Below are 24,268 nucleotides of genomic sequence, written 5' to 3' on the forward strand. Positions count from 1 at the left end.
AGTCACTGAAAGGAAGCATGCAGGTACAGCAGGCAGTGAAGAAAGCCAATGGAGTGTTGGCCTTCGTCACAAGAGGAGTTGAGTATAGGAGCAAAGAGGTCCTTCTACAGTTGTACCGGGCCCTGGTGAGACCGCACCTGGAGTACTGTGTGCAGTTTTGGTCTCCAAATTTGAGGAAGGATATTCTTGCTATTGAGGGCGTGCAGCGTAGGTTCACTAGGTTAATTCCTGGAATGGCGGGACTGTCGTATGTTGAAAGGCTGGAGCAATTAGGCTTGTATACACTGGAATTTAGAAGGATGAGGGGGGATCTTATTGAAACATATAAGATAATTAGGGGATTGGACACATTAGAGGCAGAAAACATGTTCCCAATGTTGGGGGAGTCCAGAACAAGGGGCCACAGTTTAAGAATAAGGGGTAGGCCATTTAGAACGGAGATGAGGAAGAACTTTTTCAGTCAGAGAGTGGTGAAGGTGTGGAATTCTCTGCCTCAGAAGGCAGTGGAGGCAAGTTCGTTGGATGCTTTCAAGAGAGAGCTGGATAGAGCTCTTAAGGATAGCGGAGTGAGGGGGTATGGGGAGAAGGCAGGAACGGGGTACTGATTGAGAGTGATCAGCCATGATAGCATTGAATGGCGGTGCTGGCTCGAAGGGCTGAATGGCCTACTCCTGCACCTATTGTCTATTGTCTATTGTCTAATCCTTAATGTTAGCAATAAATTACAATTGAATCTCAGGAAATTGAAATCCAGGTCGAGTAGGTAATATCTCTGTTTGCGCAGGTTTTAAACTACTGAAATACATTCTATGAAGGGCAAACACATAATTGACTGCTGATAGAATTGACTATTGGAAATAGACCTCTATTCTCTCAGAATTACTGCACTTTCCTAAGCCCAGATCAGTGTGCCATTGACTGTTTACCACTTTTGTGTACACATGCAAATTTGGAGCAGAACTAAGCCAATTGGCCCCTTGAGCTTGCACCACCATTAAACATGATCATGGCTGATCTAAACTTTAATCTAAACTTTGCATTTCTCTGTAGCATTTGTAACGTTTTTACAACCTTACTTATTATGAATCTACCTACTTCTGCCCCAGTTTCTCTTTGAAGAAGTAACTTTCAAAGAATTATGAAACAAACAAATAATTCATCTCATCTCTGACTTGAATGGGTCACACCTTAGTTTTAAATATTTATCCCTTATTCTACATTCTCCCACAAGAAGAAACATCCTCTCCATATACTTCTTTGGGATTCTGCATGTTTCAATTAAGTCTCATTTCACTTTCGCTTTTCTAAACATGTATTAATGCATATTTAGCTTTTACCTGACAGTGATTATTGAGCTCTAGAATGCAACTTTCTTTGCATTACAACTGATGATAAATGCTTCTTCTTTTGCGTTTCCACAACGCAACCTTTTGCTGGTACTTAACTCCTTCATAAATAGATGAACATCTGCACAGTGCACATTGTTGCAATAAGGCACTTTAAAAAAGTAATTATGCACAAAAGAGATGCAAAGTAAAATAAGGAAGTACCAGCTGGAATGACCAGAACCTTGGTAAAATAAACCTTTTTTAAAAAAAAAGTCTTAAAAAGAAAGCATATGTATGAGCAATGAGCTCCAGAGTTCGTTAAAGGCAAAGTTATCTGATTTAGTGTGATGCTGCCCCAAATGATGTTAGATCACCATAGCAGGTTATACGGAATTGGTATGGCAACCTTATATTGGGATGTAGACTTTGGAAGGAGAATTTCAAGTGGAAAGAACAGAGGTGGGCAATTATAATTGAAGCAGGCAGACTTTGCAAGATGAAGATTTAACAACTCAATTTGAATAGGATGGAGAAATTGAAAAATCATGTCTAGCTTGCACTGGAGACTGTGGCTGTTATTGGCTACAAGGATGGTGTGTTTGCGGAACAAGTTGCTTACTGTTCAGAGCATCTTATATAGAATGCTGCAGGACTAAACTAAGCTTTAGGTTACCCAACCGAGTCATCAGATTTATCATCATTTTCACTTACACAACATCATCTAATTCTTTTCCTGCCTCAAACTATTGCGTGTTGAAATCCCTATCCATTTCTTTATTGCCTTAAAGTTAGAAGTGACTCCAGTTGCTTCCTGACCAACCTTCCTGCTACTTAATTTCATAAACTATGTTGTCCTCAAAACTCCTGTTTTCAAAAGCTGCCCGTGCCCTAACTCACACCATACTCCATTCAACCATGACCTCTTGGTTTTTGACCAACACTGACCCCTGAGTAAGAAATGCCTTGATTTAAACATTCAAATCTCTGCATGATATTGTCATTTCCTGTCTCAATTTTCTAAAACTTCTTCTGTAGCTGCACTCCACAAATCATTACCCCTCCCACCCATCACTTGAGCATTCCCTGCATTTTCTTGCAATGTTGGTTACTATGTCTTCAACTGCCAATTCACCAAGGTCTGGAAATGCCTTCCAAAGATTCTCTTTCCATCTTTCTTTCCTGCTTTAAACAGTCTAAAAAAGCTATATATTTGACCAACACTTTTACATGTGTGACTCTGTACCCAATTTTGTTAACACTTTTGTAAATCTCTGAATATTTTGCTACCTTAAAGTTCCCATAGAAATGCAAATTTGTTAAGAACAAAGAGAAGATGAAAATGTGCTTTTTAAAAAAAGTCCACTGCCACTGTATTTCAGTACTTTAGAGCATTGCGTTGGTGTAATAAATATTGATCATTTTATTTTCTTGTAATATTAAGGTCATTGAAGTTTCAGCTTTAAAATTCATATTAACCAAAGATGAAAGAATTTACAAGTTTAAAACAAAGTTAAAGGGTGACTGACAGACTCCAAACCAGACCATTTCATTCCATCATGACTCATTAGAGGCTGTCATTTGGATATAAAATAAGTTGATTAACATATAATAGCTTCATATTTGTATCTTTCCTGGCACAATTACCCAATCCCTCAATGGATTTACCATTTGTACAATGCAAGTCCATTTGTCATTACTAAGTGTTGTTTGATTTCCTTTTGTTCACATGTTTAAAGCCAAACTTCTCTTTAAGGAGACAGAGATTGATAAAAGGGAAAGCGTAACCTGTTAACATGATTTATAGCTATAGATTATGTGTCTGACTTGAAACGTTAATGGTTAAATTGTGGAGGAGGTTCTAACTGTAAATTATAGTGCACTTTAAGACATTTGCTAAACACCTTATTCCATTCACCCATTTTTGCGATGACTTCTAATTCCTCCACCAATATTTCCATAATATACTGCCAGCTTGCATTGAGCAAAACTTGAAGCCCGTATGTATTTGAAAAAAGAAATGCATACATGAATTTTATTTCCTAATTTAATAAAGTAGTAAAATTGTTGGTGAATACCACAATATCTGTAAATAACATATAGTCACAACTTCAGATTCAGATTAGTTTGTTGTCATATTCACCAGATGCCATGACATTCCTTGTTGACATGATGCAACAATATACATAGTACTCATTATTGAAGAACAATAACTGAACAACTAAATGAGTAAGAGTACTTGACAGCACCTCCAGGAAGTGGGTTTGAAAGAGGTGTCTCATTCAGGAGTCTGATAGCGGTGGGGAAGAGGCTCTTCGTAAGTCTGGATTTTCAAGCCGAAAGAAAGCAAGATGACTTCTTTCAGAGGATTGCAAATAGAAAAGGAAATGGCCTGAGGAGGGGGTGGGGGCACAGGCGTCCATGACAATACTTCAACCTTCCAATACATACGCTACTGTGCTTTCTTGATCTCTGCATCAGTGTGAAGGGACCAGTATACATTGTTGGTGATTTGGATTCCTGGGAAGCTGAAGATGTTGACCATCTCTAAAGCAAGTCTGCTGATAAAGTGAGGGTTGTCTTCACCCAACCTCTCTCAGGTTAACAGCACCTCTTTTGGCTTGCTGGTGCTAAGGGTTAAATTGTGGTTCTGATACTATGACACATGGGCCACAATCTCCTGTTTCTGTGTCATTGTTGTTGATCTGGCTGATAACAATGGTATCATTGTGAACTTAAAGATCAAGTTGGTGTTGTACTTGGCCACACAATCATGGTTCCCACTAAAGATTTCTCCGGTGAGAACTTCCCTTTTGCCACGAGCAGTTCAAATGAATCCCATGCTATCAAACCTGCTGCCACCAGTAACATCAAATAATTTTCATAGACAGCTTACCCAGAATCAAATTGCACAATGTTTTAATTAACAGTTTAAACATTATGCAGACTGCAAATGAAAGTTTAGGACATGCTCATGCACTTAAAATAGAATATCATAAGCATTTGGAAATTATTTTATTTTGAAGGAAGTTGAAACATGCAGATGTACAATTAGTTCTTCAGGATCAGGTAGCTGGAATAAGGGCTTTGTCTGCCATTAAAACCCCACTAAATTTAAGGTCACTACAATGCGATTTAAGTACCTGAAAGTTGCATCATTACATGTGATTTCTTGTGATTTAGGTGGAGAAGCAAACAGGTATGTTGAATGCAACTTTGGAATTTTAGCACATGCAGTAATTCCCATAGTTGCTGTTAGTTTCACAGTACCGTGGCATACCTAGTATTCACACTGCTGTTGCCACCACTTATTTTAGGTTTTGATCAGTAGATCATCTTGCTTTCAGTTACACTTCAGATTTGCAGAACTTCATTCAAGTGACTAAAATTAAAGTGACAAGAAATAGAAATATGAATTTTTAACTAATAAAGTACAGTAAACCATAGTTATAACGGACCATGTGGGAGGGGGGGGGGGGGGGGAGAACGGAGACAGTTATTGACAATTATCCGCTCTAACCGAGTAAGCTATTATTGTATAAGAAGTAGAAACAAACGACTGCTGGTTATTGCACAAAGGAACACAAACGACTGGAGTAACTCAGCAGGTCAGGCAGCCTCTCTGGAGAACATGGATAGGTGATGTTTCGGGTCAAGATCCTTGCTCAGACTCTCTCTGGAACTGGGTCTGGAATCCAGGTGCGTTTAAGGTCCTGCCCTGCTGGCGGCGGGGGAGAGGTACGGGATGGCTTAGTCAATGGTTATGGCCTGCAGGTGGCCAGTGCAGGTAAGGGTCTGCGCCGCAGGCACAGCCTGGAAGCGGCCGAGGAAGCTGCACGGCAGTGGCAACAGAAGGTCCGGCCTGGAGGCTGCGTGAGCTGGTAGTAGCGTGGGGACTTCTTTGAAATGTAATATAGTTTATCCATGACAATTAACATGAAGTTATAGATGTTTCAGTAAATGTTTCTTAAATGTTGGGATAATCCCTGTCTCAACTACCTCCTCTGGCAGCTAGTTTCATACACCCACCACCCTTTGCACGAAAAGGGTTACCGCTCAAATTCCTATTAAATCTTTTACCCTTAAACCTATGTCCTCTGGTCCTCGATTCACCTACTCTAGGCAAGAGACTTTGTGCGTCTACCCAATCTATTCCTCTCAGGATTTAATACACCTCTATAAGATCACCCATCATCCTCCTGCGCTCCAAGGAATAGCGTCCCAGCTTACTCAACCTCTCCCTATAGCTCAGACCCTCTAGTCCTGGCAACATCCTCGTAAATCTTCTCTGTACCCTTTCCAGCTTGACGACATTGTTCCTCTAGCATGGTGCCCAGAACTGAACACAATACTCTAAATGCGGCATCCCCTTTTACAACTGCAAAATAACCTCACAACGTCTATACTCAATATACACACAAAAAGCTGGAGTAACTCAGCGGGACAGTCAGCATCTCTGGAGAGAAGGAATGGGTGACGATTCGGTCAAGACCCTTCTTCAGACCTCCCAAACCTTCCGAATTTGGCGGAAAGTTTCCGCTTTCTTATTTCATTTCCGCCATTCCGATTTCGCCTCACATGCTGCTCGCCCTGCCCCTCACCTCGTCTGGCCCCGCCCTGCCCCTCACCTCGTCTGGCCCCGCCCTGCCGCTCGCCTGGCCTGGACTGGCTTGGCCTGGCCTGGCCTCGCCGCTCGCCTGTCCTGGCCCCTCGTCTCACCTGGCCGCTCGCCTCGCCTTGCCTTGCCTCGCCGCATAGCGTGAGACCTGTTGATGCTGGGAGGCGATGGGGTGGGGGGGAGGGGGGCAGGGTTGTGATTTACTGTTGAAGACCACTGGAACAAGTATGTCTTCAATGAAATTAGGTATGTGCAGTTTTAAATGAAACTCTTTCTTCATAACTTAGACATACATTTTATGACCATTCTTTTATTCAATACCAAGAGAATTGGGATGTGTAAGGAAAAAGCAAAATAGAAAAAACAAAACAAAACAATTTTTTCTTTGTGTTGTAAAAAGTATTTCTGTTCAATAACCTTTCTATAAATAGTAGAATATACTCATGATAGGCCTTATATTGTACATGTAGTCCAAAAACTACAGACGGTTGGAAATAATAGTTGTTTTTCACACATGAATGTAGCGCAACGCGTATACGCATTTGGCGTGCATACTTTTTTTTTGCTGAAAAGTATTTTGTGCCATATTATGAATTTTGTTGTAAAATTCTGAATTTTGGACATCAAAATTATGAATTTGTAAAATCAAATGTTGGGAGGTCAGCTTCTTCAGACAGTCACAGGAAAGGAAATCGAGAGATATAGACGATGATGTAGAGATAGAACAATGAATGAAGGATATGTCAAAAAGTAACGATGATAAAGGAAACAGGCCATTGTTAGCTGTTTGTTGGGTGGGAAAGAGAAGCTGGTGTGACTTGGGTGGGGGAGGGATGAAGAGAGAGGGAATGCAGGAATGAAGTTAGAGAAATCAATATTCATATCATTGGGTGTAAGCTGCCCAAGTGAAATTTGAGATGCTGTTCCTCCAATTTGAGTTTAGCCTCACTCTGACAATGGATGCGGCCTAGGGCAGAAAGGTCATTGTGGGAATGGGAAGGAGAATTAAAGTGTTTAGCAACCGGAAGATCAGGTAGGTCCAGGCAGACGAAACTATCTCCCGGTTTATGTTTGGTCTCGCCGATGTATAAGAGTCCACATCTTGAACAATGGATGCACTAGATGAGGTTGGAGGAGGTGCAAGTGAACCACTGCCTAACCTGAAAGGACTATCAGGGTCCCATGAAAATGTCGAGGGAGGAGGTATAGGGACAGGTGTTGCATCTCCTGCGGTTGCAGGGGAAGGTACCAGGGGAGGGGGTGGTTTGGGTGGGAAGGGATGAGTTAACCAAGGAGTTGCGGAGGGAATGGTCTGTGGAAGGCGGAAAGGGATGGAGATGGGAAGATGTGATTAGAGGTGGGATCCCGTTGATGGCAAAAATGTCAGAGGATTATGTGTTGTTTGCGATGGCTGTTGGGGTGAAAGGTGAGGATCAGGGGGACTATTGCGAACAGGTGGAGGGAGAGCAAGTGTGGAGCTGCGGGGTACCGAGGAGACACGTATGAGCGCCTCATCTATGATGGGAGAGGGGAACTCCTGTTCTCTAAACAATGAGGATATCTCGGATGTCCTGTATAGAACACTTCATCTTGGGCGCAGATGCAGCGTAGACGGTGAAATTGGGAGTAGGGGATGGAGTCTTTGCGGGAAACGGTGGGAAGAAGTATAGTCGAGAATGTTGTGAGAGTCAGTGGGTTTTAAATAGACGTCAGTCGATAGTCAATCTCCCGTGATGGAGGCTATGCAGGATGGAAATTTGTGGTGAAGTTAATAAAGTCCATGAGTTCTGCATGGGTGCATGAGGTAGCACTGATGCAGTCGTCAATGTAACGGAGACAGAGTTTGGGGATACGGCCAGTGTATGCTTGGAACAGGGATTGTTCAACGTACCCTACAAAGAGGCAGGCATAGCTGTGGCCAATGCTAGTGCCCCTGGCTACGCCTTTGATTTGGAGGAAGAGAACGAATCGAAGGAGAAGTTGTTAAGGGTGACCAGCTCTGCTAGGCGGAGTAGAGTGTTCGTGGAGGGAAATTGGATGGTTCTATGGTGGGTGAATTTCCCCCAGGAGATTGGAGGTTCCAACATGAACTGTTGTGGAATGGTGCACGCAGGAGATATTTTGGGCATATGTGGACTAACATTTATGAAAATAACTATTGTTAGCCCATTTCTTTTTTAAAGTGGCTGAATGGGGTAGAATGCCTTGGTGATTTCATTTTTGCCCACCAATCCATCAGCGATTGCGTCCCTTGCCATGCAGCTGGTAATGTAATCTCCCAGTCATTGTACAGGTGATGATCCCACCCTTCTGCCTTTGTAGTAATCCAGGCTGCACTGATTTTTTTGGTGTATTTGATCACTGATGGCAAGAGGTTTTTTGATAGGACCCTGGAGGGAACAGAAATTCTGACTTGATGGATAAATGGAGTTTAGTTTAGTTCAGGTTAGAGATATAGTGTGGAAACAGTCCCGCCGAGTCCACGCTGATCATCACACTAGTTTTATGCAATCTCACTTTTGCACCCATTCCCCACACACTAGGGGCAATTTACAGAGGTCAATTAACCAAACCCACACAACATTTGGATGTGGAAGGAAACCGGAACACCCTGAGGAAACCCACATGGTCACTGAGAATGTGCAGACAGCACCTGAGATCAGGATCGAGCCCGAGTTTCTGATATTGTAAAGCAGCGGCTCTTCTAGCGGTACACTGTGCCGCCCATAAAGCGTCGCCACTGTGCTACCTGACTGAGAAACATCTTTAAGGTTTTCCTGACAATCACCTGAGAAGACCAAGAATGGTTCATCATTCCACGAGCCACTGATTGAGAGGTGCAAGCTTGCCAATTCTCAGTTAATGAATGTGAATGCTGCATGTTGTGACCTCAAATTCTGCATAAGTCATGGTCAATCAGACTGATGGTCTAGCTTGTACTTTGTGCAAAGGGCTCATGGAGTGGAGGTTGTTGGGGAACTCACTGTAAGTGGTTTATGAATGGCAATATTTCTGGGAAGTCTGCAATTCTCGCAATTTCTCTGGCTGCTCTGCTTGGTCCTGTGGCTTAACCAAAAAGTGATTGGTCTTCTCTCTATGAGAGTGGAATAGGACGACCTCAGTAACACAGCAGTAAACAGTAAACTATGCGAATAAAACAAAACTGCAGATGCTGGAAATCTGAAATAATCTGAAATAAAAACAGAAAATGTTGTGAACTTCAGTAGGTTAGGCAGCAACTGTGAAAAGGGAAACAGTTAGTTTTGGAACACTTAATAAGATCCTGCATACGATTTCCAATGAATGCTTCTGGCCCTAAAACATACACTGTTTCAACCTACCTCAGATGCTGCCTGACATCTGGGTGGTTCTGCTTTTACTCATAGAAGCTATCCTGAGGTTGGAGAGATCAGAACAGCCATCACCTTGACTTCCACAGGCAAAGCACTCAAAGCATGGAAGGGTGTGTTTGAGGTCCAGAATCACAGTAAGGGAAAATAACGTACTTTAATGTTGGCCTTTCAAATAGGGTACATTCAAGAGAAACTATTTTATGAAACCCTGTTATTTCTGTGAATAATTAAGTCATTTTTCAGAAGCAATGTGCTTGGGAATTATGCTTGTAAAGAATTGTGGATGACACACTACTATTGACGTCATTTGGTGAAAATTGACTTCGAACAAAAATTGCCAATACAAATGAAAAAAACACCAAAAAGTCAGGAATTGAGTTTCTAAGGAATGCTAAGACAACTGAAATAGGTATAATATTGCTGATCTCCAGGTTAAGCTTGATTTCTTTGTTGGGCTTGTGCAAAGCAATGTCTCATCCTTCAATTTTTTCACCATAGATTTTCATGACATATAAATTATTAAATATTTATTTCAACAATTAACTAAAGATTGCTTCCACTCCACATGAACAGCTGAAGGTGACCGGAAGGTTGTCTTGACATGAACCAGTACTACACATGTTCCGCATGCTGGAGGTTTGTTCCCTGTCAGTGAAATATAGTGATAAGAATTCTGATTTTCATCAGCTGATAATAATAGTAGTGCTGCAATAAATGTGTGAAAGATGATAGTCTTTCAAAAAGTCAATAAAAATATGATCCTATTCTCCACAACCCTTATGACTTGGTGTGTCTGATTGTAAAAATTATAACGTTATAAATAAAAATACATTAATCTTTTTCTTGACAGTCTCTGTGTGCCCAGTATTCAGCAGAAAGACGCGAAGAAGAAAAGATGTGTGATCACCTAATAAGAGCAGCAAAGTATCGAGATCATGTGACATCAACCCAGCTGATACAGAAGATTATCAACATTTTGACAGATAAGCATGGTGCTTGGGGAAGCTCTTCATCAAGGTAAATACACTGGTTTTATATTCAAAGTTTAGCTCAGAAATGGGATCCCTCAGAGCACTTGATTGATCATAGGTGTTAGTAAGTATTATATTAATACAGTATTTGAAACCATCACTCAGAAACTTAAGACATGTTGATTATAAATATGCTTGGTTTACTGAAAAATACCAGCCTAGCTATTCAATGGAACATGATTAAAATATTGCCTCAAGGTTATGTAGAACACACATTGTTCAACTATCATGCGAGGAAAGGTCAAATATCTAATCATTTACTATTGCCGGGAAGTAAAAGAATCAATCTAAAGATAAACCTATTTTACATTATCTTTGCCAATTTTCATCTATCCATGATAACATTGGTAGGGGTGACTATGGCACAGTTCTTTGGGAGACGCTCTCATTGCGACACCATTCATTGTGTTGTTTGGAACTGCCATTGCACAAATTTTGGAAAGCTGTTACCAGATGGCTCAAAATTGGGTAGCTCTGTGGTATACTGGGTCATGAGCCACCCCACTCTGTAACTTCATGGATCAGAATATCCCACATTCTACCATCAACACCAAGTCGGGACAAACTGTGCTTCACCCAAGCATGTGGAATGTACTGTGTACAGCATCCAGATGTACCTTAGGGTGAGCTGCCGCACATAAACCCATGCCAAAAAACAAGAAATCCCAAAAATGGTAAGGGAGTGCAAAGCTGATTGGATCCACATGATAGAAAGAAGTGACTGAGAGCACTGGATACAGCAGAGGCATTGGCACCAGACAACATCTTATCTGTCCCAAATTAGTCATGCATCTAGCCAAGCTGCTTTTATCACAACTACAATAGTATCTGCCCATTAATGAGGAAGATTGCTTTGATATGTACAAAAAGCACAGCAAGTTAACATGGCTAATTTCAATCAGCAGTGAAGGATACTGTCGTTGAAAGTGCTACCAAGTGGAACTTAAATGCAATATAAGCATTGGTGATTTACCAGGACCTCTCAGTTCAGACCCTTTTACAACCATGGACCAAACAGCTGAATTCCAGAGCTTTGAGAAGAGAGGATGGGCTTAAAATCATAGGTAGTATTTGACTAACTTTGTATCAGTGTCTAAGTAAAACTGAAATCAGTGGGCATGAACGGAAAATGCCCATTAATTTGAGGTATTAGCTTGAACAAAGGTTGTAGTTGATAAAAGTCCATCATCTCTTTCCCAGAACTTCACAGCAGAACATCAATTCAGAAAATGAAATAGTTCATGCTTGAATAGAGCTAAACCTAGTCTTCTGGCAAAGGATGTTTAGTGGCAAGTAACATTCCCGTCACATGTGCCAACTTCCAGCACTTGACAGTATTGCAATCTAATCTTTACATGCAATGGTTTTATTGTGCTGCGTTCCACACCATTAACAAGTGGCACAATTTATCTGAAGCATGCGAGTGACTCACCTCTAAATTACACACAATACTCCAGATGCGGTCTCACCAGGGCCCTGAACAACTGCAGTAGGACCTTCTGACTCCTATACTCAAATCCCATTGCTATGAAGGCCAACATGCCATTTGCTTCTTTCACTGCCTGTACTTGCATGCTTACTTTCAGCGACTGATGTACCAGGACACCCAGGTCTTGTTGCACCTCCCCTTTTCCTAATCTGGCACCATTCAGATAATAATCTGTCTTCTTGTTCTTGCCACCAAAGTGGATAACCTCACATTTATCCACATTATACTGCATCTGCCATGCATCTGCCCACTCACCCAACCTATCCAAGTCACTCTGCAGCCTCATAGCATCCTCCTCGCAACTCACATTGCCACCCAGCTTTGTGTCATCCGCAAACTTGGAGATGTTACATTTAATTATTTCATCTAAATGGTTAATATATATTGTAAATAACTGGGAACCCAGCACTGAGCCTTGCTGCACCCCACTAGTCACTGCCTGCCATTCTGAAAAGGACCCGTTAATCCCTATTCTTTGCTTCCTGTCTGCCAACCAGTTCTTTATCCATGTCAATACCCTACCCCCAATACCATGTGCTCTAATTTTGCACACTAATCTCTTGTGTGGGACCATGTCGAAGGCTTTTTGAAAGTCCAGATAGTGTGTGAGTGCAGTACTGGCAATGCTCACTCAAGATGTCAACTCCATATAAGTCAAGGCAAACTGCTACATTTGAATCAATCTATCACTTTAAATAATTACTCTTTTTAAAACGAGCACGTGGTGTGCATCAGTTAATTGACAAGGCTGGTCCAACAACATCTACAAAACCAGTGGCTTCTACAGTGGGGCAGCAAACGCATGTAAATGCCACCATCAGCACCATAACACACTAGACTTAGAAATATATCATTGTTTCCTCATTGTCAATGGGGTATACCTCAAACCCAATGGCGTTATGGGAGGACTTGCACCAGAAGGACTAGACCAGTTCAAGAAGATGGCTCACATCCCTTTGCATGCGTCCAGATAGTAATAAATACAAGTGACACCTGTATTCCATAATAGAATGAAAGATATTCTAGTAAAATCAACTATCTGCATGTAAGAAAAATGTTGAACTTTTTTATTTCAGATGATTTTAGAGAACTGTTCTGCAGAATAAATATGCCATTGGTGCAGATTTATTACTGGATAATGTATGCCTCTGGCTTCTGTCTTTGTACAGATCTTGTCTCAAAGTCATAGTGTTTTGCTGCCAGTGGAGATGCAACCTTTGTACTTCAAAACTGTCGTTTGAAGTTAAATTAATTTGAATTTGAAACAGAACAAACCTCAGAGGCATGTGTTATTAATGTATGCAATTAAATATGAATAAAATAACACTGCTTTTAATGAACAAAAAATATGATTGCATAGAGAGGAAAATGAGTCCTTTTTAAATCCCGAGGAGCTTTTGGGATACCTGGATATCATTTCAAATGAATCAAACGATTTTGAGAAACAATGGCACTTACTCAAGGAATGTATGTGTTAAGGTAAAAGTGTGAAGTTCTTGTGATATCCTTTTTGTTGTCATTTGGGGTCTGTTTCAACTTTGAACACCTCGTGGAGCCCAGCTGCAGGTAACAACTTCCTGATGTTTCTCATCAGATATGTTAGAAAATATATCTGGTGCATAACTTGATTTATTTCATTTGAGGGAGCAAGGCCACTTTTGGAATTAAGTGAGTTAACTTAAATATGTTTTTTTTGTGCTTTTATTATTTTAAGTACTGCTGTTCATAAGTGGTTCGAAAATTATGATTCATTTCTAAGTTTTTAATGCTTAGTGAATAAGGGACATTCACACGTATTCAAATTTTGATAGTTTTGAAAGCCAGGTGGTTGCGGGATACATGTTTTAAAGACTCTCAAAATATTTAACCAGGCAGGACTTTAATGATAAGGTTGATTTGGGTTTCAGGAGGAATTTGTTCAGGTAAGTTTGTGTCTGGTGGATAAGGAAGCACTGAGCACTAGTAGCTTGTTGCTCCTGGGAAACTCTGGGTCATTAGCTGTTCACTCTTACTGATGAAGAAAATATGTAAGTATTGTCAGTAAGTCAACCATTTGGAAGATTGGATAATGATAATGTCAAGCACAGTCAACAGATAAACAAAACCTTTCATTTGCTTTAGTTATGTGTTCAACAAGCAATAAATTCTATGGAATTCATGTTTTTAAATAAATATTGCTCCAATTTCCAAATACCAAAGACGCAAATGATTGGAATTAGCCCGGTGAAGGTGAATATTGAAGAAAATAAAAACTATATGTATTCATGCCAGGCATTTGTGGGGAGAAACACAGTTAACTTGGAAACCTAAGAAACTGCAGACACTGGAATTTTGTGCGAAAGAAAAAGTGCTGGAGGAACTCAGCGGGTGGGGCAGCATCTGTGGAGGGAATGGAGTGACAATGTTTTGGGTTGGGACCCTTCTTCACACTGATTTAAGTAGGGGGTGTGAGCTGGACAAAAACTAGCAAGTGATTGGTGGATACAGGTGAGGGGTGCTGATTGGCAGATGGGTTGTATTAGTGACAAAGGCTGGAGATAAAAAACAGATAAAAGGGTTTTGGATAAGGAGAGGAGGATTCAAATGTAGCTGGAGGAAAGGATATGGGTGGAAGGGGACATGGGTGGAAGGGGACATGGGTGGAAGGGGACATGGGTGGAAGGGGACATGGGTGGAAGGGGACATGGGTGGAAGGGGACATGGGTGGAAGGGGACATGGGTGGAAGGGGACATGGGTGGAAGGGGACATGGGTGGAAGGGGACATGGGTGGAAGGGGACATGGGTGGAAGGGGACATGGGTGGAAGGGGACATGGGTGGAAGGGGACATGGGTGGAAGGGGACATGGGTGGAAGGGGACATGGGTGGAAGGGGACATGGGTGGAAGGGGACATGGGAGGAAGGGGACATGGGAGGAAGGGGACATGGGAGGGGAAAAAAGAAGGGGCATAAGAGGGAAATAGGATATGAGTGTGGGAAGGAGGGGAAAGAAGCAGGGTGACTGGAGGTGGTGGGAGATTTGTGGGAAATGTGTGTGGGTATTGGGGTCTGGCACAGGAAAAAGGGGAGCAGTGTTACTTGAAATTTGACAATTCAGAGTTTTAAGCGGCACCAATGGAATAAAGGATAGTGTTCATGTAGTTTGGGTGTGGCCTCTTTGTGAGTCAAAATGGTTAACAACAGGGAGATTTAACGGGCCTTGGTGGACAGAGCACAAATGTTTGGCGAAACAGTCACCCTCTCCACGCTTGGTCTTGTCGATGTAAAGGAGGCTATAACGGGAGCACCAAATGCAGAGGGCATAGTTTGAATTGATGCACATGAACCTATGTCTCACAGTGGAAGAGCTGCTGAAGTCGCTGGATGGAAATGAGAGAGGAAGTGTAGGAACAGCCATTACATCTCCTGCAGTTGCAGGGAAAAGTACCTGGGGAAGGGCCAGGTTGGATTGGAAGGGGTGAGTGAACCAAGGAGTTGCAGAGGGAGTGGTCTCTACAGAAAACAGAAAGGGGCAAGAAGATGTTATTGGTAGTGGGAGCAGTGGAGGCCAGTTCGTTGGATGCTTTCAAAAGAGAGCTGGATAGAGCTCTTAAGGATAGCGGAGTGAGGGGGTATGGGGAGAAGGCAGGAACGGGGTACTGATTGAGAGTGATCAGCCATGATCGCATTGAATGGCGGTGCTGGCTCGAAGGGCTGAATGGCCTACTCCTGCACCTATTGTCTATTGTCTATTATCACATTGAAATGTCAGAGAATCATATGTTGTCAGAGGAGGCTGCTGGGGTGAAAGATGAGGACCAGGGGAACTTTATCCTTATTCTGTCTGGGAGGAGGGAAAGTGAGAGCAGAACTACCGGATACATAAGTCTCTATCCACAACTGAAGAAAGAAGACAGCTTGGATGTTCTAAAGTGGAAAGCCTCAGCGTGGGAGCAGATGCGGCAGAGAGAAATAAATTGAGAGTAAGGGATGACATTCTTGCAAGAGGCAGGTGGAAAGAGGTACCGTCAAGTTAACCATAGGAAGACAAGTTCAGGCATGTGGAGGAGAGTGTTAGTTGATGGGAACTGATTGGGTCTCTGTTCAAGGAAGAGCAGGAGGGCTCTGAGGCCTTCCTGGTGGGAATGGTGGTGTGATGGTTCATGGTAAAGATGATATGATGGGGGCCTCTAATTGAAAAAATATTGGACTGTTGAAGAGCAAGTGAAATGTTTTGGATGCAGGTTGGAAGGGACTGGACAAGGGGAAACAAGATGGAATCAAAGTATCTGGTAATGATTTTGTTGAGACTGGAGCACAATTCCAAATGTCCACCAATCCCCGAGTAAAGTGTCATTCTTATCCCAGTCTTAAAGGCCAACCCCTAATTCTCAAACTATACCCCTGGTCCTAGACTCCTCAGCCAAGTGAAACATCCTCCCTTCATATAGCTTGTCAAGCCTTTTAATAGTTTTGTGAGTTTTGATAGGAATTGAGTCTTACCGCACTCACCTGCCAATCCTGGAACCAGTCTGGCAAGTCTTAGTTGAATTCCGTCTCTGGCAAGTGCATTATTTGTAAATGGAGGAGACCACAACTGTACACCGTGGCCTGGTAGGTTGCATGAAGGCCCTGTACAATTGCAATAAGTCTCCAATATGAAGACCCACACACCACTTGCGCTCCTGATTGCCTTGCATGTTGAAATTTTGTGACTTGTGTACAAGAACAACCAAGAACACCCTTTGGCCACCAACATGTCCAATGTCTCACCATTTAACAAATAATTTGTTTTTCTGCCTCACTCACCAAAGTAAATGAACTCTGGAAGGAAGGAATAGGTAACTTTTTGGGTCGAGACCCTTCTTCAGGGTGAGAGGAAGACACAGAGATAGTGAAGTGTAAGGTGTGCAAACGAGACATCAAAGGGGATACAGAGCACAAAAAATGTAGAATAGGTCATTGTTAGCTAGGAATAGGTGACAATGAAGCACGCAGAGATAAAGAAATGGAGAGGGGTACCCTTCTTCCATCATAGATGAGGCCCTTGCAAGGGTCTCCTCGATATGCCGCAGCTCCGCTTCCCCCCAGTAGCAACAGGATAGGGTCCTCCTAGTCCTCACCTTTCACCCCATCAGCCATTGCATACAGCACATAATCCTCTAACATTTTCTCCACCTCAAGCAGGGTCACACCACTAACCACATCTCCGCCCCTTTGCACTTTCCGCAGAGACAATTCCCAATGCAACTCCCTGGTTAATTCGCCCCTTCCCACCCAAACCACCCTCTCCCCAAGTACTTTCCCCTGCAACCGCAGGAGATGCAACATCTGTCCCCATACCTCCTCCCTCGACTCCGTCCAAGGACCACGACAGTCTTTTCAGGTGAGGCAGAGGTTCACTTGTGCCTCCTCCAACCTCAAGGAAAAAAAATTTCAGTCAGAGAGTTGTGAATCTGTGGAATTTTCTGCCTCAGAAGGCATTGGAGGCCAATTCTCTGAATGCATTCAAGAGAGAGCTAAGAGCTCTTAAGGATAATGGAGTCAGGGGGTATGGGGAGAAGGCAGGAACGGGGTACTGATTGAGAATGATCAGCCATGATCACATTGAATGGCGGTGCTGGCTCGAAGGGCCGAATGGCCTCCTCCTGCACCTATTGTCTATTGTCTCATCTACTGTATCCGCTGTTCCAGGTGTGGACTTCCATATATCGGCGAGACAAAGCGCAAGCTCGGCGATTGTTTAGCTTAACATCTCTGCTCAATCCGCCTAAACCTACCTGATCTCCCGGTTGCTGAACCCTTTAACTCCCCCTCTCATTCCCATATTGATTTTTCTGTCCTGGGCCTCCTCCACTGTCAGAGTGAGGTTCAGCGCAAATTGGAGGAACAGCACCTCATATTTCGCTTGGGCAGCTTACACCCCCAGTGGTATGAATATTGATACCTCTAACGTCAAGAGACCCTTGCTTTCCCACCCTCCATCCCTCCCCCTTCCTTGTTTTCTGACCACTCTGACTGTCCCCGATTAAATTTTCATCTCTGTATGTTTCGCTGTCACGTTCTCCTTGCTAACAATGATCTATTCTACATTTTCCTTGAGCCACATCCGCTTTGATGTCTCGTTTTCACACCTTACACTTCCTTATCTCTGTGTCTCCCTCTCCCCTGACTCTCAGTCTGAAGAAGGGTCTCGACCCAAAATGTCACCCATTCCTTCTCTCCAGAGACGCTGCCTGTTCTGCTGAGTTACTCCAGCATTTTGTGTCCATCTTCGCTATAAACCAGCATCTGCAGTTCCTACACAAAATAAATGAACTATTTTTCCACGTTATATTCCATCTGTCATGTTATCGTCCACTCACTCAGCTTCTCCATATCCCATTGAATGCACACTCTCACCTAGCTTTTAGAGTCAGTAAAGTAGGAAATATGACATTTTCAACCCCATCCTTCCTGCAACATCAGTGAATGACTGGGGTCTATGCACTGATCTCTGCGTTATTCCACGAATAATAGTCTAACAAACAGAGATGATCTATTTATTGCCAATTTTGCTTTGTACTCAATAACCTATTCTCTATTGATGACAGTATGTAACTCCCTATTCTACGAGTCTAACCTTGTTATCCAACCTCCTCTAGGGGATCATGTTGAGCTCAAATTGCAATCTACATCTTGCAAGGATTAACCAACATCACTCAGTACATCCTGATAGTAGCGAGTGGTCCTGTCCTGCTCCTTCTAATCACTTTGCAGTTTTAGTAAACAACCGTGCAATAGTTTAATTTTTGTAAATGCAAAACAAAAATAATAACCCCAATGCATGAAGTGAAAAATTGTTTAAGATTAAAATCTCAGAGTTGTTGGTCTGGTATTTTACCAATTCTATAGTATTATTTGGACCAAACTATAAAACTTAGAAAAGCTGACTATAATTTCAAAATAGCTGACACAGCTACAAAAAAAGGCTGACAGCACACCAAAAATGCTACACAACTGCCCTGAATAAAGCCCTGTGTCCAAGACCATCACCATAAAGTGACAGAATAAGGGAAATTCCTTTTTATTACAATGGTTTTATGATTTTTATTGGTTTAGAATCAGATTTTGTGTTCAGTTCATTTTTTTGTGAAAGCATATCTGTTGGTCTTTTGTTTTTGAGAAGTAATGAGTATTTAGAATATGAGTTTGTCAGGGTATGAACTTGTCAGGACTAGAGATTAAACTTAATCTAATATTCCATTAGTTATATAATGAATCAAAAGATGTTGGTTATATTTTTCATTTGTGGTTTAAAAAAAAATAATTAAGTATAGTACTAATAACACAAAAGAATATTGCTGAATTGTTGAAGGGCCATGCTCCAGATTGAGCCTTGAAATTCAGTATTAGATATTTTGTACCTGACTTCACAGTAGATGTATTATAGATAATTGAAATTATGAGCAAAGGAAAGGTGGAATTTACAATATGCTATGTTACTGGAGAAAATGTATTAGGCAACCTAATGGGGCAAAAGGCTAATATCTCTCGGATCCTAAAGGCCTGGATCCTAAAGGAAGTGGCTGAAGAGATGGTGGTAGTTAGCCTATTGCTTATCATTGGGAAATTGCTGGAATCCTTTCTTGAAGAAGTGATAACAGGACACTTTGATTATACAATGATTTGTCAACACGGTTTAAGATTTTGTGATGGCTTGACATGACAGATGCTCATAGGATATTTTGTCTGGTGGCAGAATCTAGATCTTGGGTACCTAAATCAGAATATATCATCCACATAAGACTGTGAGGAGCATTTCCCATACAATGGAAATTAGGAGCTGGTGGGTTGTGTTGAGTTTGGATTTCCCCAAAATTTGGGGACAAGATAGCAGTAATATCTTCAAATATTTTATCATTCTTGGATATCTTTTGATTAGACACATGGATATGCAGGGAATAGAGGGACAATGATCATGTGCAACCGGATGAGGTTAGTTTGTCTTGGAATCATATACAGAACTGACATTGTGGGCAACGGTTCAATGTTCTAAAGCAGTTACACGTTCTGAATTGAAAGCACAGCAAGTACACATTTGAAAGCACATACACTACATATTTAAAATGGCTGCTTTAATAGATCTTGATGTCATATCATATCATATCATATATATACAGCCGGAAACAGACCTTTTCGGCCCTCCAAGTCCGTGCCGCCCAGTGATCCCCGTACATTAACACTATCCTACACCCACTAGGGACAATTTTTACATTTTACATTTACCCAGCCAATTAACCTACATACCTGTACGTCTTTGGAGTGTGGGAGGAAACCGAAGATCTCGGAGAAAACCCACGCAGGTCACGGGGAGAACGTACAAACTCCTTACAGTGCAGCACCCGTAGTCAGGATCGAACCTGAGTCTCCGGCGCTGCATTCGCTGTAAAGCAGCAACTCTACCGCTGCGCTACCGTGCCGCCCTTATGTCCCTTCCACATAACACATTGTTGGCTAACAACTAAGAAGAAGCTCCTAGAATTTATTTCTGGAACACAGCAATCATTAAGACATCTAATTATTGGGGGAAAAATGTAACTCTATGCAAAACCATTTACGAGGATCACACCCATATTCTGACTGTATAGGAATCTCTATGGGGATTTTATTTAAAAAATAAATTTCAGTTTTTATTTTTTGATCACTAATGGCTCATTGTTCAGGTGGTACTTTGTGAATTCAGGTCAGGTACATTGTTCGTTTACTAGAGACTGATAAGCTACAAATAGTTCTTGACTGTTTAACGATTACCACTGAAATGAGAGGGAACTATATGTTCGAGAATAATTACAGCAAGGGGTTATTTGTCGTCAGCAATCTATTATAGTTTTATTTTTTGTCATGTGATACGCATTTGTTCACTAATTAACTATTACATGTTTTATACTAGTTCATTTAAAAAAGTTGCTGAAATATTGCATGTTATACAGGTGGTGTACTTGCACAACAAAGCTCAACTTCCACAGATCTCGGTTTTGAATGTCTAATATTTGCCCATTAATGTTATTTATTTTTGCTTTGATATTGATGACTTCCCTAATGCCATGTGATCAGTCGGCTGCAATGCTGGCAGTTTGCATGGGATTGCCAGTGGATTTAATAAATCACAATCAGACTAGTGTCATTACATCAATATTTTTCGTCAATTATGCAGAAGGTCAGAAGCTGCATTCTGTGTAGGAGCCCCAGCATGTGGCATTTGAGAAACATCTGGTACAGTATCATAACTGTTGGTTGGATAGAAGAATCCAATCTCTACCTTTTAAACAAGCTGAATTCTGCCTTTTATGTATCATGCTTTCCTGATCGTAACCTTCAGAACATGCTGCATTTGCTATCTCAGATGGCCCTTATGCAAGCATATTCCCTGAAGTTTTCTTTCAATAAAACAGAAGATGAAAATATTGTTTTTCCTGAAACAGATGGGCATTATTGTTTCTACACAGCAGGCATTGAATATTTTTTGTTACCCAGAGATCTGCCGCAACACAATTTGTGCTTCTTATCCAGTTTAAACCAGTTGCCACTGCAGAAAAAACTAACGTTTAATGCAGTTCTGATATCCAGAGAGTTGCCCTAGCTAAGGGGGAGATATGCGGCAAATAATGCTGTAAGCCTCTGTCATTACTTTTACAAATGTTACAAGATTTCAAGGACTAAGCAGACGAACAAATATTCGTTCATACAATGCTGTCACCTGTGGTGAGACCCAGGTGAAACCAGGAAGCCTTTTTTTTTTAAAGAAAAGGAATAAAAAGCAAAATGTGTTTGTAAATGAGCAGAGTGGCAGAAGTAATTTTTTGCTGTGCACAGAGCAGGCATTGTGTTTATTTGGGTCAGGAGACAAATCATCTTTCATGTTGATGACACTTGGTAAAGTGGCTGAATGTACGAAGGATGAAGAGAGATGATGGAGAATGCTGGATGCAAGTCTCTAAGGACATACTCCCCTTTTCTCATATCGTCCTTCATTGCATTCTAATAGGCTGACTAATGTACCATGGAAATTTGCTCTAGGTATTGAGAAAACTGGCATTTTGCTCTCCAGAAAACACAGCATCTACCTCATGACTTAGGCATGTAATATATTTTCCAAATCTCTGTGAAATGCAAGGTGTTGTGAAAATATGTTTGCAGAACAGCATTTATACATTTTTCTTTATCTAATTATGCTCGCAGACGAGCTAGATTTTAAATGCATGCTTTGGCTGCTGCAGCATACAGAAATATTTTCTAATGGATGCCCTTAAGCAAAAGACATCCCTGCCTTAGGGACATTCATCTTTTTCTGTGTCACAGACTTGCTGGCAAAATCTTTGTGATGCTCTCTCCAATTTTTCTTCAGTAAATCAAATCTTCCTTCCTTCAGAAAGATGAATGCTCTTAGGTTGGGGTGTTACAAAAAAAAATCAATGCAGGCAAAATTGAAACAGTATGCCTTCGTATTGATTGGCCTTGTGAAATCGAAACTAACAGCTTTGTAACTGTTCCAGTGGACAGTTAGCTGACCTGTAATGGACAAACTATCAATATTAGCATTACTATTTTATCTTGTAGTATGTCATTTTAGAACCATGTAGTTTGATATGAACATCTGGCTTGAAATTTAAATCGAATATGTAAAATGAATATTGCCTTTAATACAACAGTTTGGCAGTCACAATGCAAACTAGGAATAATAGGTTAATAGAGTACCTACTACTGGACTTAAACTTGTTTATTTGTAGATTTTTGGAGAGAAATGCTGATTTAATTGCATGCACAAGTATGGGATACAATGCTATGTTATAACAAAATGATTCATTAAAATGCCCGCTGAGTTCTGCATTATAGCATTGAAGAATTTTTATGCAACACTAGCTTTTGTTTGTTTTCCAATTTTTTTTGGGGGGGTGGGCGGAATTAAATATTTCAATTATGCCAATGCTTTTTCTTTTCTCTTAATCTGATTTTATAACATTATTAAATTCTCTGATTTGTAGCTAACTTCCGGCTGATTTCTTCTGTATTGCAACAATAAACATATTTATAAACAGCTGGGAATAAGCCTTCCCTGATTTAAAGATGCATTATCTTTCTGATATTTATGTACCTCACTAGCAGCTTACTTATTGCTCAGTTCTATGGATCATATACCTAATTAAACTGTAGTGTTGGCCTATTTATGGGCTTTCTGAGTTGTGCTACCCTCTTAAATTCATTTTTGTACAAAATATTTTACAAAAATCAAATATACATTTAGGCTGGCCAAGATAAATAAACATTATTTATTTATTATTTCTGACAGAAAATTAGAATATATTTTAAAAGTTATATTACCGTTAAGTTAAGCCATGGCACAATTTTACTTCCAAGTTCGTGGGTTGCAAAGTGATTTGCTTTCTTGTTGAATGTTAACATTGTTATTTCACAAATTTAAAAAAAATCATATCCAAACCGAACTATGACCTATAAAGCCCACATTCATTTCAACCCCCCTTTGAATTATTCTAAAATAAGGTATAACCTTTTAATGTATATCCTTACCTGAGCTTTGCTCATTAAATACAATGAAATGACAGTGAAATTGAAGATGGCAGTGGACTTTCGGTGATAAATTCCTTTGTTTCTGCTTAGCTTAAAGTGCGAAATGAATGATTAAGTGACCTGAGCTGCAAAGGCACAGTCATTGGCTTTTTCACCCATGATTGCATAAATTCTGATTGTAATAATCAAGCACAATTTTGTGGTAAAAATTAAAATGAAATATATTTTGCTGAATTGTGTGGTGATTGTAACATTACAATAATTACCGATATACGAATGTAATAATTCTGGTTGAGGATTGCATGAAATTTTTAATAATATAATGCCTTGGGAATTTTTTGGCATTGCTCCATGTTACTGCAAAGTTATGGGTTGCAAACCAAAATCAGGTCTGTCATCAATCTTACTGCTCCGTTGGATTGTTAATTTTAGAAAATTCACTCATTTTGGAAAGTACCTGAAGTATGGTGAGAAAATACTTAAGAGTTGAATAGTGGTATCAGTTTAAAAGTAGCAATAAAGTTGCTCCTCATTATAAATTGCAATTAGATGTGGCACAAACACAAAATACTAATTTTGTTCTTCAGGTAATCCTGAAATTGGCATACTTTTTCTTATTACGGACCAAAATGTTCTTAATTAATCATTGGACTATATAATTCAAATGATACAATGTTCCATGTAATACTAAAGCTTACAGATTCTGTTTATTATTGCTGAAGTACTATGTAGGATCGTTGCATGTGTTAGATTGTTAAGATAAAGAATATTACAATATTTGAATTACCATCCAATGTGAAATGTTAAATTGACTTTCCCCTCTTCTTGTTCACCTGAGCATTGAGAATCTTGGTAGAATATTAGAAAAACAGGAATATTTTATGGGGACCATAATACTTGTACAAC

At 40.8% G+C, this 24,268-nt stretch overlaps 1 protein-coding gene across 2 annotated transcripts in view; it reads left to right on the forward strand.

Moving 5' to 3' along the window:
- Positions 1–24,268, forward strand: part of lrba (LPS-responsive vesicle trafficking, beach and anchor containing) — a 681,010-nt gene that overhangs the window by 254,051 nt on the left and 402,691 nt on the right. For both annotated transcript variants that reach the window (XM_078405961.1, XM_078405966.1), the window contains exon 36: positions 10,147–10,313. In XM_078405961.1, the coding sequence (XP_078262087.1) occupies positions 10,147–10,313 (167 nt within the window). The remainder of the gene's footprint in view (positions 1–10,146; positions 10,314–24,268) is intronic.

This window comes from Rhinoraja longicauda, chromosome 1 (assembly GCF_053455715.1).
Source record: "Rhinoraja longicauda isolate Sanriku21f chromosome 1, sRhiLon1.1, whole genome shotgun sequence".
NCBI lineage: Eukaryota > Metazoa > Chordata > Chondrichthyes > Rajiformes > Arhynchobatidae > Rhinoraja > Rhinoraja longicauda.